The sequence below is a fragment of the Theropithecus gelada genome, chromosome 3 (genome assembly GCF_003255815.1).
Source record: "Theropithecus gelada isolate Dixy chromosome 3, Tgel_1.0, whole genome shotgun sequence".
Classification (NCBI taxonomy): domain Eukaryota; kingdom Metazoa; phylum Chordata; class Mammalia; order Primates; family Cercopithecidae; genus Theropithecus; species Theropithecus gelada.
In genome coordinates, this window is record NC_037670.1 from 132,281,545 (window position 1) to 132,295,732 (window position 14,188).

At 36.3% G+C, this 14,188-nt stretch overlaps 2 protein-coding genes across 6 annotated transcripts in view; one reads left to right on the forward strand and one right to left on the reverse strand.

Annotated features, from left to right (window-relative positions):
- The window catches only part of DLD (dihydrolipoamide dehydrogenase), a 37,923-nt gene extending 30,693 nt beyond the window's left edge, over nt 1–7,230 (forward strand). For all 4 annotated transcript variants that reach the window (XM_025378414.1, XM_025378416.1, XM_025378418.1 and 1 more), the window contains 6 exons: nt 2,767–2,957; nt 4,059–4,229; nt 4,537–4,726; nt 5,186–5,323; nt 6,271–6,360; nt 6,455–7,230. In XM_025378414.1, coding sequence (XP_025234199.1) covers nt 2,767–2,957; nt 4,059–4,229; nt 4,537–4,726; nt 5,186–5,323; nt 6,271–6,360; nt 6,455–6,520 — 846 coding nt within the window. In that variant the 3' untranslated portion in view covers nt 6,521–7,230. The remainder of the gene's footprint in view (nt 1–2,766; nt 2,958–4,058; nt 4,230–4,536; nt 4,727–5,185; nt 5,324–6,270; nt 6,361–6,454) is intronic.
- A 3,813-nt stretch (nt 7,231–11,043) lies between these two features.
- The window catches only part of LAMB1 (laminin subunit beta 1), an 86,003-nt gene continuing 82,858 nt past the window's right edge, over nt 11,044–14,188 (reverse strand). For both annotated transcript variants that reach the window (XM_025378669.1, XM_025378668.1), the window contains 3 exons: nt 13,720–13,896; nt 11,461–11,620; nt 11,044–11,333 (listed from right to left, as the gene is read on the reverse strand). In XM_025378669.1, the coding sequence (XP_025234454.1) occupies nt 11,197–11,333; nt 11,461–11,620; nt 13,720–13,896 (474 nt within the window). In that variant the 3' untranslated portion in view covers nt 11,044–11,196. The remainder of the gene's footprint in view (nt 11,334–11,460; nt 11,621–13,719; nt 13,897–14,188) is intronic.

Sequence of the window (14,188 nt, forward strand, 5' to 3'; positions counted from 1 at the left end):
AAATATTTTCTTCCATTCTGTGGGTTGTCTCTTTGTGAATTGTTTCCTTGGCTGTGCAAAAGTTTTTTAACTTAATGTAATCCCATTTGTCTGTTTTTGCTTTATTGCCTATACTTTTGAGGTCTTACACAATGAGTCTTTGCCCAGACCAGTGTTCTGGAGCATTTCTCCAATGTATTCTTTCAGTAATTCTATAGTTTCAGATTTTAGATTCAAGTCTTTAATCCATTTTGATTTGACTTTTGTATATGGTAAGAGATAGGGGTCTAGTCTCATTCTTCTGCATATGGTTATCCAGTTTAGCACCATTTATCGATGAGACTGCCTTTTCCTCATTGTGTTTGTGATACCTTTGTTGAAAATGAGTTAGTGGAAAATGTGTGGATTTATATTTGGGTTTTTTATTCTGTTCCATTGGTCTATGTGTCTTTTTATGACAGTATTATGTTATGCTATTTTGGTTACTACAGCTTTTTAGTAAATTTTGAAGCTGGGTAATATGATTCTTCCAGGTTTTTTGTTGTTGTTGTTCAGGATTACGTTGGCAGTTGAATGTCATTGGTAGTTTGATAGGGATTGCATTGAATCTGTAAATTACTTTGGGTAGTATTGTCATTTTAATGATATTAATTTTTCCAGTCCATGAATATGAACTATTTTTTGTGTCCTCTTCAATTTGTTTTATCAGTGTTTTTTAGTTTTTTATGTATAGATCTTTCACATCTTTGGCTAAATTGATTCTTAGGTGTTTTATATTCTCTGTAGCTATTGCAAATGGGATTGCTTTTTTTTTTCTTTTTTAGATTGTCCACTATTGGTGTATATAAATGCTACTGATTTTTGTATGTTGATTTTGTATCCTGCAACTTTACTGAATTAGTTTGTAAGTTTAATAGTTTTTTGGTGGAGTCTTTAGGTTTTTCTAAATATAAGATCATATAGTCTGCACAAAAGATTAATTTGACTTCTTCCTTTCCAATTTGATTGCCCTTTGTTTCTTTCTCCTCTATAATTGCTGAGGCCAGGACTTCCAGTATTATGTTGAGAAAAGTGGTGAAAAATGAGCATTCTTATATTGTTCCAGATCTTAGAGGAAAGGCTTTCAATTTTTCCCCGTTCAGTATGATGTTGGCCGTGAGTTTGTCTTACTATTTTGAGGTGTGTCCCTTCTATATCCAGTTTTTTGAGGGTTTTTGTCATGAAGGGATGTTGAATTTTTATTAAAGGCTTTTTCAGCATCTGTTGAAATGATCATATGGTTTTTGTTCTTGGTTCTGTTAATGTGACGAATCATGTTTATTGGTTTATGTATGTTGAATCATCCTTGCATCTCTGGGATGAATCCTGCTTGATCATGGTGAATGATCTTTTTAATGTGTTGTTGAATTCAGTTCATTGTGGTTTTAACTTAGATTTCTCTAATGACTTACAGGGTTGAGCATTTTTTAATGTACTTATTTGCCATCTCTGTATCTTCCCTCTTCAGACATTTGTCCATTTTTTATTGAATTTTTCTTACTGAGTTTGGAGAATTCTTTATATATTCTGGATATAAATCCCTTATCAGATAGAAGTTTTGTAATTTTTTTCCCCAGTCTGTGGCTTCTGTTTTTGTGTTCTCAATGTTATCTAAAACTTTCTAATTTTGATGAGGTCCAATTTATCATTTTTCTTTTATGGATTGTGCTTTTGGTGTTACATCAAAGAAATCTTTGCCTAACTCAAGGTCAATTCTAGGATTTCCTCTCCTAGGTGTTCTTCTAGAAGTTTCATAGTATTGGGTTTTACATTTAGGTCCATGATCCATTTTGAGTTAACTTTTATATGTACATAGTGTTAGATTTTTAGTGTCACTGTATTGCCTCTAGTTAACTCAGTCTTCATACCAGAAATTCATGAGATTTTTTAAATGAATGCCCACACCTAATTTAGGGAAGGTAAACTTGTATAGTTCATTTGAATTACCAGATGGTTTTAGTATACATTCTTGCAAAGGATATGTTCATGGTTTTTCATATTTAATGCTGTGAAATTATGTTTATCTTGCCAGTTATGTATTGTTTAATATATAATTGTTTAGAAGTTATGCTAATTTTCAAAATGTTAAAGTAAACTGGCATTCAGTTTAAATTATAATTTGAATGAAAAAGTAAAAATTTGTCCTTTGTTGAGAAAAGAAAATAGGAAGCCAGTTTAATATTCTGCAAACATCAGTGATTCGTAGCCTACTTCCTTTTCCTCAAGACCTTTGCACTTGCTGTTTCCCTCTGCCTAGAACAACACTTTTCCCCCAGTTAACTAGATAGTTCATTGCCTCATTCTTTCAAGTTTTGTGCAAATGTCTCTCCCAGTGAGGCTTTCCCCAACTGTGCTATTCAAAATTGTAATCCCGGTAATCAGTAGTCCCAGTTCTACTTCCTGTTTTATTTTTCTTGTAGCACTTTATTCTCTGTTATGAACTTTACGTATTTGTCTATGTCCCCTGCCAGAATATAAGATCCTTGAGAACAGAGATTTTAGCTTTGTTCACTAATGTATGCCTAGAAGCTAAAATATTGCCTAGCATGTAGTATTCAACAGATATTGAATGAATAAGTTAATAAATGTATGAAGTTATACATATTTAACACAGGGTTAATTTTAAACCTCAGAGCTTCTCATAGGAACATACTAGTGAAAGAAGAAAATATTTTACAATAAATTATTAAGATGATTTCACAAACATTTGCTATAGAAACTTATGATTATTGGGGTTTTTATTTGCAGGGTTCAGTTTGGCAAAGACTTGGTGCAGATGTGACAGCAGTTGAATTTTTAGGTCATGTAGGTGGAGTTGGAATTGATATGGAGATATCTAAAAACTTTCAACGCATCCTTCAAAAACAGGGGTTTAAATTTAAATTGAATACAAAGGTTACTGGTGCTACCAAGAAGTCAGATGGAAAAATTGATGTTTCGTAAGTATACATCATTTGTTTTTGATGTAGCATCCCTGTCTTGTTTCTTTAAGCAAAACACTCAAGTTTCAAAATCAGCTTAGCAAATACAGGTTTTTTTCTAACGTAAGGTCATTTTATTACTTAATATCACTCAGTTGCTTATCAAATTATTGCATTAGCACATTGAAATTTATGATTAGGTTAATGCTAGAAAGATTAATCCAATATTCTCATTGTTGTACCTTCTTATAGTGTATTCAGAAAAATTTAAATTCCCAATATTCAATAAAATTGAACCAATATTTTTTGGCAGATATATGGGGAAATCAGTAATAAAAGATTGTTTACTATACGTCTGGTACTCTACTGATTAAATACTTTAGTGGCATTTCACATATTTAATGAATTAGCTCTTAAATATTTAAATTAAATAGTTAATAGTATTTAAATAGTTTAATAACTAACTTTTACTCAAAGATAAGAAGCTGAATTCATTGACTTAATTAATGACTAACTTGCCACACAGCTAGTGGGTGGCAGTCAGTAGTTGAATTTGGATTTTTGTGACCCAGAGACCGTATTCTTAACTGCTGTTTTATTATACTGTGGTTTTTGTGAGATTTTAATAATGGACCTCTAGATTTTAATGATAAATCTCTTTCATTGTCTGAGTCTTATGTTTGCATTCAAATAACTTATATTGTTAAAAATGTCATCAGTGCTGGCTGGGTGTGGTGGCTCACACCTGTAATCCCCGAACTTTGAGAGATGGAGGTGGGTGGATCACGAGATCAGGAGATCAAGACTAGCTTGGCCAACGTGGTAAAACCCCATCTCTACTAAAAATACAAAAATTAGCTGGATGTGGTGGCGTGTACCTGTAGTCCCAGCTACTCAGGAGGCTGAGGCAGGAGAATCTCTGAAACCTGGGAGGTGGAGGTTGCCGTGAGCTGAGATTGCACCACTGTACTCCAGTCTGGCGACAGAGCAAGACTCCATCTCAGAAACAAAACAAAACAAAAATGTCATCAACAGTTGAGAAATAACTGGCCTTAAATTTCTAAGCCTATCAATTTATGCAGATGTGTATTTAACATTTATATACTGTTTGTTATCTAGTATTGAAGCTGCTTCTGGTGGTAAAGCTGAAGTTATCACTTGTGATGTACTCTTGGTTTGCATTGGCCGACGACCCTTTACTAAGAATTTGGGACTAGAAGAGCTGGGAATTGAACTAGATCCCAGAGGTAGAATTCCAGTTAATACCAGATTTCAAACTAAAATTCCAAAGTAAGTTGGATAATTGTCTGCATTTTCAGTAATTTTAAAATTTATTTCAAACAGTATTTTGAAAAGTAAGATTTTTATGCTTAAAATATGTATTGGCTTTGGGGAAGAACAGTAAACTTACAAAATGTAAAATAAAAAAGAACTGAATTTTACTCAGAGATAAGAAGCCGAATTCATAGATTTTTGAAGAGCTGCATTTGATACATTTTTTGGTGACTTATTTACTGGAAACTTCTGTTACCATGATGTAACTGAAGATAAGTAGCTGTGCTTTCAGAAATTGTGTTTCTTTTGATTTCTGTGGTAGTATCTATGCCATTGGTGATGTAGTTGCTGGTCCAATGCTGGCTCACAAAGCAGAGGATGAAGGCATTATCTGTGTGGAAGGAATGGCTGGTGGTGCTGTGCACATTGACTACAATTGTGTGCCATCAGTGATTTACACACACCCTGAAGTTGCTTGGGTTGGCAAATCAGAAGAGCAGTTGAAAGAAGAGGTAAGTCTGAACATGGGTGGTTTTACGCCAATGTGTGAGTTGTGCCAATGACACTGGTGGTTGAGAAACAGCATTTTATCATTATGCTAATGTATTTAACAGCTGTGAAATATAGTTTAGCTTATATATTTTTTCCCTTGTTAGCATTATAAAGAGATCATTCACAGATTTATCAGCGGTAATTGAGAGGAGGAGAAGTTGCTTATATTAAAAAACTAGTAATTCCAGATTTTTTATATTTGGCTTTGAAATATAACCAGATGGACAGACATTTGTATTTGCTTGCATTTGTGCCCAAGATACATTTCATTAACCAGTCTTTTGGTCTTTCCTTCTATGTGCTTTGCGAACAATTGCCTTCTTGGGATTTATTTTCTGAACAAATGGTAGATGATGTTACTAATTGGAATGAACTTTTCTGGCACTTACGTAGATTCTTTTTTTCTGACTGTCACACAGGGTATTGAGTACAAAGTTGGGAAATTCCCATTTGCTGCTAACAGCAGAGCTAAGACAAATGCTGACACAGATGGCATGGTGAAGATCCTTGGGCAGAAATCGACAGACAGAGTACTGGGAGCACATATTCTTGGACCAGTGAGTATTATAAAACCAGAGAAATCCCATTAAGATTTCTAGAAAGCATCACTGTTTATTAATTATAAACCGCCTGGTGTTACTCTGAGGTTGCTCATTTCCAGCAAAACTTTGAATATGGCTCTCTCTACATCATTTCTAGAAGAATACCAGCAGCACTCTCACAGTCTTGCTCACTGTATCATCTACTTTCTGTCCTGCAGCCAAGATTCTCTCTTTAAAACATATACCAGATTATGCCCCTGAAAGTCCTCCAGTGGTGCTTTTCAACTTCAGATTGTTACATCCAGGGCCTCACTGAATCTGTTTGTGCCTACTTTTTTGACCTCTTCTTTTTCTGCTCTCCTTTACTCATTAATTCCATGTCACATGGGCCTTCTCTCATTTTCACAACAGGCCAAATGTTTGCATTTTAGGGCCTTTGTGCTTAAGGTACCCTCTGCTTAAACTGTTCTGCCTCCAGATCTTTGAATGGCTGGCTCCTATTGTTCAGGTCTCAGCTCAAATGTTACCTCCTAAGGGAAGCCTTTCCTACCACTGAGCCTAAAGTATATATCTTTCTTATAGATATCTCTTGTATCTGATGTAACAATAATGAGAATAGAATATTTGAGTGCTGTGTCACTTTAGTATACATTTTGTTATTTTTACATAAGCTTTGTGAGATAGGTGCTGTTATTTTTGAGGTGAAGAAACTGAATGAAGCACACAGAACCAATGAATGGTTAAGGTAGTAAATGGTAGATATGAATTGAAGGCCCTTTGGCTTCAGAGCCCAAGCTCTTCAGTGTCGCCTTTTCTGTTAAGCTTTTCCTGACTTTTCTTCAACTGATAGACAGATTTAAGGCGTTTTTAAGATCTAAAAGCTTCCTCTGTTAACCATTGCTATCCTATTAGCATGTAGTTTTTACCATGGTAGCAAATTTACTTGGCTTGTTATTTTAAAGGGTGCTGGAGAAATGGTAAATGAAGCTGCTCTTGCTTTGGAATATGGAGCATCCTGTGAAGATATAGCTAGAGTCTGTCATGCACATCCGGTAATTATTAACAACATATAGAATTGATGGTTGCCTAAATTTTCTTCTGGCCCACAAATATTTGTTTTTTAATTCTAAATTTCTTCCCTTGCAGACCTTATCAGAAGCTTTTAGAGAAGCAAATCTTGCTGCATCATTTGGCAAATCAATCAACTTTTGAATTAGAAGATTATATATTTTTTTCTGAAATTTCCTGGGAGCTTTTGTAGAAGTCACATTCCTGAACAGGATATTCTCACAGCTCCAAGAATTTCTAGGACTGAATTATGAAACTTTTGGAAGGTATTTAATAGGTTTGGACAGAATGGAATACTCTTATATCTATATTTTACATAAATTTAGTATTTTGTTTCAGTGCACTAATATGTAAGACAAAAAGCTACTTATTGTAGCATCCTGGAATATCTCCGTCAACTCATATTTTCATGCTGTTCATGAAAGATTCAATGCCACTGAATTTAAATAGCTTTTTTCTCTGATACAGAAAAGTTGAATTTTACATAGATGGAGTTAGAATTTGATATGTGAACAGTTGTGTTTGAAGCAAAGTGATCAAGTTATTTTTAATTTGGTTTTCACATTAGAAACAAGTCAGTCATTCAAATAAGATTCAAATGTCTATAAACCAAACTGATGTAAGTAAGTGGCTTCTTACTTGTTTTATTTAACCCCTGAATTCTTTTAGTTTAGGGGTAGAATTTATGTGTTTAAGAGGTTTTTAAGGTTCCATTGTTGTCTACAACTCTGAAGGGTAATTACATAGTTATCCAAATTAAGAGAGTCTATTTACGGAACTCAGATACGTGGGGATTCAAATGTATTACAGTGGGGAATGAAGATACTGAAATAAACATCTTAAATATTCATTTACTGGTTATTATGAGTACGTGTTGAGATGGGTCGTAGTTTTTTTTACGACTACCTCTAGTGTATATTCTTATTTAGTAGGCCTGAATGCATCTTTATTTTCATGTTATAGGACAATATTAAGGCATTTTAAAGGTCATTATCCTTTCATCTATTTTAGAGACACCTACTAAATGTTTAATATATACTTTTGGAGAAGTATAACATAAGGGAGTCTTTAATCTGTGTTTTCCTTGGCTGGGTAAATGACTATTTAAAGAGTGGTATAAAATTGGATGTGTGGTGTTTAAAATGACCATGTCCTAAGGAAACTTAAGTAACAAAGTACTAAATGCTAAGTAGGCTTTTGTATATTGTAACAAATTACTAAATGCTAAGTAGGCTTTTGCATATTATAACTAAATTTAAGAATAATTCAGATTAAGTAGTTCTGAAATTTGGTATAGATAGCATAGATTGTCTCATGCTCATTATGAGTGACATAACGACCCTGGATTCTGTTACATACTTCTAAAGAAAATTGATAGTTGTCTAACTTGGCTGAACACCAACTCCGAACTCTGTCTTCTTTGTAGGTGGCAGCAGCTGAAATCTCTTCTCAGTTGTTTTAGCTTTACCTATGCTGCTGGAAGTCTTTCCCATGCAAGTGTGTAGTTCAGGGGTCAACCAGAGTTTGGGCAGAAGTCTGCCCCTTCTGTGCCTCCTGTTTTTTTGGGGTTTCCCCTTCATGTTCCAGCTGTTGTGGTTGCCCCATATTCTGCCCTCTGATCCTTAACCAATAAAACTTGGCTTCTGTTTCCCCCTCAAGTGAGAACCTATTAAAAATGAGACATTGAGCCAGTGCTGTTCACTTTTTAAGTGCCAGCTCCCCTCTACTTTCCACCTGTTTGTAGTTGTTTCCAGTGCCTTTAGTTTTTCCTAAAATATGTTTGTTCAGAGTTTGCAGTTGCGATCAGCAGGAGGGTTGGTCTGGCATCTGTGTGCTACTTTGGCATTATTGGAAGTGAACTCTGCATCTTTTTAAAAATTTGAAATCCCAGTATCATGTGAAGTGCTGTTAATGTAAATACCAACATATCCCTTACTCAGGGGAAAAAAAGTTTTTAGTTAGGGAATAGTGAGATATAATTTAATATGGAATCCTAGCTGTAGAGACACAAAACAGTTAAATCCATCTTTAAGTGTTTACATTCAGTATGAGAATGCAAATCTGGGTGGGGAATAAAGTCCTAAGAATAAAACAAGTTTTTTCAGTTACTGTTATCTACTAAGTTCTCAATATTTTCATAGCTTGTGAAGAGTGAGATTAATTGTCCACTTAATTGAACTGATTAAAATAAATTCAACTGGCTGGGAGCAGTGGCTCACTCCTGTAATCCCAGCACTTTGGGAGGCCAAGGTGGGCGGATCACCTGTGGTCAGGAGTTTGAGACCAACCTGGCCAACGTGGTAAAACCCCATCTCTACTAATTAAATATAAAAATTAGCCAGGTGTGGTGGCAGGCCCCTGTAATCCCAGATACTAAGGAGGCTGAGGCAGGAGAATCACTTGAACCCAAGAGGCGGAGGTTGCAGTGAACTGAGATCATGCCACTGCACTCTAGCCTGGCCACAGAGCGAGACTGTGTCTCAAAAAAAAAAGAAAAAAAGTAATTTCAAAGTGAGATCTTTAATTGTTTAGCTGAAAAGGAATGGAGAGTTTCTACTGTGTTAAGTAAAATACTTATATAATTGCTCTAGTAGATGATGAGATATGACAATTTTGCTAGTTATTAGGATTTTTTTAAAAAATTAAGTTCTGGGGTACATGTGCAGAACATGCAGATTACATAGGTATACATGTGCCATGGTGGTTTGCTGCACCCATCAACCCATCATCTACACTAGGTATTTCTCCTAATGGTCTCCCTCCCCCACCCCCATCCCTATGTCCATGTATTTTCATTGTTCAGCTCCCACTTACAAGTGAGAACATGTGGTGTTTGGTTTTCTATTTTTGTGTTGGTTTGCTTAGAATGATGGTTTCCAGCTTCATCCATGTCCCTGCAAAGGACGTGAACTCATCCTTTATTATGGCTGCATAGTATTCTGTGGTGTATATGTGCCACATTTTCTTTATCCAGTCTGTCATTGATGGTATTTGGGTTGGTTCCAAGTCTTTGTTATTGTGAACAGTGCCTCGATACACATATGTGTGCATGGGTCTTTATAGTAGAATGATTTATAATCCTTCGGGTATATACCCAGTAATAGCATTGGTGTGTCAAATGGTATTTCTAGTTCTAGATCCTTGAGGAATTGCCACACTGTCTTCCACAATGGTTGAGCTAATTTACACTCTCACCAACAGTGTAAAAGCATTCCTATTTCTCCACAGCCTCTCCAGGATCTGTTTGCTGACTTTTTAATGATCATCATTCTGACTGGCATGAGATGGTATCTTATTGTGGTTTTGATTTGCATTTATCTAATAACTGGTGATGATGAACTTTTTTTCATGTTTGTTGACTGCATAAATGTCTTCTTTTGAGAAGTGTCTGTTCATACCCTTCGCCAGTTTTTTGATGGGGTTGAAGTTCTTTGCAAAAATTTTCTCCCATTCTGTAGGTTGCCCGTTCACTCTGATGATAGTTTCTTTTGCTGTGCAGAAGCTCTTTAATTAGATCCCACTTGTCAATTTTGGCTTTTGTTGCCATTGCTTTTGGTGTTTTAGTCATGAAGTCTTTGCCCATGCCTGTGTCTTGAATGGTGTTGCCTAGATTTTATTCTAGGGTTTTCATGGTTTTAGGTCTTAGGTTTAAGTCTTTAATCCATCTCGAGTTAATTTTGTATAAGGTATAAGGAAGGGATCCAGTTTCAGCTTTCTGCATATGGCTAGCCAGTTTTCCCAACACTGTTTATTAAATAGGGAATCCTTTCCCCATTGCTTGTGTCAGGTTTGTCAAAGATCAGATGGTTGTAGATGTGTGGTATTATTTCTGAGACCTCTGTTCTGTTCCAGTGGTCTGTATATCTATTTTGGTACCAGTACCATAAAAGTGACAAATTAATTGCTTTGGGCCAGAGGAAAGTTACTTACAGCTGTTTACATAACTTTTGTCCAGGCCCAGCTTCAGATGCAGCTGTGTTGGATGTGTGGGTGATTGTTAAGCAGTCCACAGAATAGTCTTGCTCTAAGAGTGTGTGAAAAAAACACATAGGGGCTGGCCTTTTATACAGCTAGTTAGGCAATAAAGTTGACATGGGCCTGGCAATTACTTCCTTAGATTAGTTGCAAAATCACACAAAATACAATACAAAAGCTGAGAAATTAGGGCATCATTCTGTGTTCTGTAGTAGCGTTGCTCAATTGGCAAGAGCAGTATCCATAAATTCTGGCCTGATTTAATTGAAACCTGCCCCTCAGTAACCCTGGTCCTTTTCTAGGCAGTAATGATTATAAGCCCTAGTTCATCCTGCTGATTTTCTCATTCCTCGAGCAAGGAATACTTAGAGGAGTTTTGATGGTTGGAGCAACTCAGCAACCATTGAAACAGTGATGGTAGCATAGATATTTGTCCTCCTTAACCTCAACCTGGGAATCCCACTGGGGGAATCCCACTGGGAAGGTGATTGAGGGGAGGGGAGTCAAGGGTGTGGAGTTTTGGAGGATGTTTACCTGTCAGATAAATATAATAGCTTGTTCATAGACAACATAAATTAGGGTCTTCATGGAGGCAGTAAACGTGTTTATAAATCCAAGTTTACCGTGAAAAAAACATTCTTTGCTAAAGGGATTCATCAACAATCAGTAAAAGTAACAAGTACACCAAAATATATATACAAAAGCACTGTACTTTATTTAACTCCATACAAAATGTGATTAAAAAATTAAATAGGTGATGAGTTTTATTTTGAAGATCATTAAGTCAGTTTTTAAAATGTAGCTGTTTTACCTTGGTCACCTCAGCCGTTTTATATTCTCCTTTGTTACAAGCACGTGCTATAAACAGCAACTTTCTGGCTTATATCCTTAAGGAGTGAACGGACTTCTCCTTCCAGTCTTGCTAATTCTTGAGCTTTATCTTCTAAGTATTTTTGATTGTCTTCATATTTTCTTTCTAAATCTGGGGATATATATATAAAGTCTGAGCAATTTATACTATGATGATCTCAAGACAAAGTGAATAGATTTTTCACTTTGAAATAAACTATCGATGCCTTAAATTTAAAATAATTAAAAACAAAACCCACCTTTGAGCAGTTGCAGCTTGCTGTTTGCTTGAGCTAAAAGAGTTTTTGCTTCATTTTGTAGCATTTCAGCTTTCCTTCTGGCATCAGCTGACTCCTCAGTTTTTTTGGCAATTAAATTTTCTACTTTTTTATATTTTTCATCAAGTTCACCATCTAAAGTCTGTAGTTCCACATTTAGACAGAAAGAAGTGGTAATGTTAGTGTCAGTTAAGAGCAATAGTATAATCATGGCATGCATTCTGGATATTCAGGCTTCATTAAGTTATTCACTGGTAATTTAAAATTTTATCTTCAAACAGTGGAATTGAATGCAAAATAGACATGATTTTAAAGAACATTTCAAAAAATTCTGGAGTTGCAGCAGGTCCTTAGGGCTAAGTCCTCATTTTCTTGATTATTACTTTTCTATAGAAAATTGTAGCATAATTGTATTGTGAATTACATAGAGAAGTGCAGATTTTTCAAAAGTAAATTAGATATTAGAGAAGCCCATATTGAAATGGAGGCCCTTTGGATCTTGACTAAATTAGGGTTTGTGAAGACTTGCTTATAAGGAAATTAGAGGAAAAAAATTAAACAAAAGATATAGGAAGGAAAGGTGAGATTGTAGCATATGCAAGAAGTGAGTGAGGAGAAGAGAAATGGGGTGTGGGGTTGGAATGCAAATTATTCTTTTTAGAAACTGTTCAAATAACCATTTATGGAAATTTCATTTCAAGAGCTTTTGTTTCTTTCTATTGTGATAAAATGTTATTAAGCAAAATGTCCTGAAGCAGAGTACTTGAGAAATTTGTGCCCTCTACTGCAGGAAACCACACAAACCACAATAGAAAAGACAGCTGTCTGATACTGTGGCAGTGAACTTTTCTCATTGTTTTGTTCTCTTCACCAACCTAGAGAGAGGTAGTGAGGTTACTCTTATGTAATGCCTGAAAAGCTACAGTAACTTCCAGGAAAATTTTTGAATGGTAGGGAGTTATATACTGAAATCAGGTCCGTAAATGCAGGCGTCCCCAGCCCCCAGGCCTACGGACCAGTTAGGAACTGGGTGGGCAGGCAAGTGTTATTGCCTGGGCTCCAGCTTTTGTTATCAGTGGTGACATCAGATTCTCACAGGAGTACGAACCCTATTGGGAACTGTGCATGCAAGGGATCTGGGTTGGGCACTCCTTATGAAATCTAATGCCTGATCTGAGCTGGAACAGTTTCATCCTGAAACCATCCCCACCCCACAGTCTGTGGAAAAATCGTCTTCCAGGAAACTGGTCCTTGGTGCCAAAAAAGTTGGGGACTAGTCATTTAATGGTTTTAAGCCCCACCCCGCCACCACCAAGTTTTTAAAGCATTATTTAGAAACTAAACATGTGTTTCAGTTATTACATGGCTTCTGATTAAACATTTGGGTTGTGTGAGTTTTTCTCTGCAAAATACAGTGCCTTCCAATGAGAGGTGAGAGGTTAATTCAAAATGTGTCTCAAAGAGATAAGATTTGGTTTCCTACTACCTGTTCTCTGTTCCAGCCTGCTTTTAAAATATTCTCAAATGGCCTGGTAATTACTCTATGCCATGAAGAATTTAATTGACTACAGCAGAGAAATACAAGTTCAATATGCCTGGTTTTTGTCAGTATAGTTGGTTTTTTTTTTTTTTTTTTTTTTTTTTTTTTAAAGCCTGTTTTAAGACTTCTACCCCTAAGTTAATTGCATTCTTCTAAACTCTTGTCCAAGTTTGGATTTGAGGGCATAAGTCATACTTATTAGATACTTCCATATTCATTCCCATTCTTTTCCATCCACACTTTTTTTTTTTTTTTTTGAGACAGAGTCTCACTCTGTCACCCAGGCTGGAGTGCAGTGGCCGGATCTCTGCTCACTGCAAGCTCCGCCTCCCGGGTTTACGCCATTCTCCTGGCTCAGCCTCCCGAGTAGCTGGGACTACAGGCGCTCACCACCTCGCCCGGCTAGTTTTTTGTACTTTTTAGTAGAGACGGGGTTTCACCGTGTTAGTCAGGATGGTCTCGATCTCCTGACCTTGTGATCCGCCCGTCTCGGCCTCCCAAAGTGCTAGGATTACAGGCTTGAGCCACCGCGCCCGGCTCCATCCACACTTCTAAAGACTGCTGTTGCAAAAAACAGGTCATTTGATGTTTCTGATGAATTCTGTTTCTGTTAGGTCCATGTCCCTTACTCTAAGGCAGGCAGGGAGGAGACTGGTGGCTCCTTTAACAGCATAGCCCTGAAATTACAAAGATTTACGTACCTTCTTAACATCTTCTGCGCTTTGCTTCACAGTATATACTACTTTTTCAATATATTCTGCCTCCCCAGAGTTTTGGGCAGCTTTCCGCTTAAGTTCCTCCACATTCCTCTCTAACTCGCTGATGCGCTGGGACGCGTTGAACAAGGTTTCCTCAGAAGCTGCCGTTTCAGACTCAATCTAAAAGTATGTCAGTTTTCCAGCAAGCCATTAGTTTAAGAAATTGAATTACTATGAGTACAAGTTTGGAGGAAGATTTAAGTCTGCTGTGCCATTTTGCTCTAGACCAAAAGAAGTAATTACTAAAAAGAATATTTCAGGAAAAGTTACATGAAGTGTCTAACTTTAGTCTTTGCTACATTTCATATATTCACTTCATTCTTTTGGTACTTCTGATGATCTGAGATGGATGTAAAGTTTTTTCTGACAGTAAAAAACAAAAAAGAAACCCACCCCCCCAAGGAGCATGATG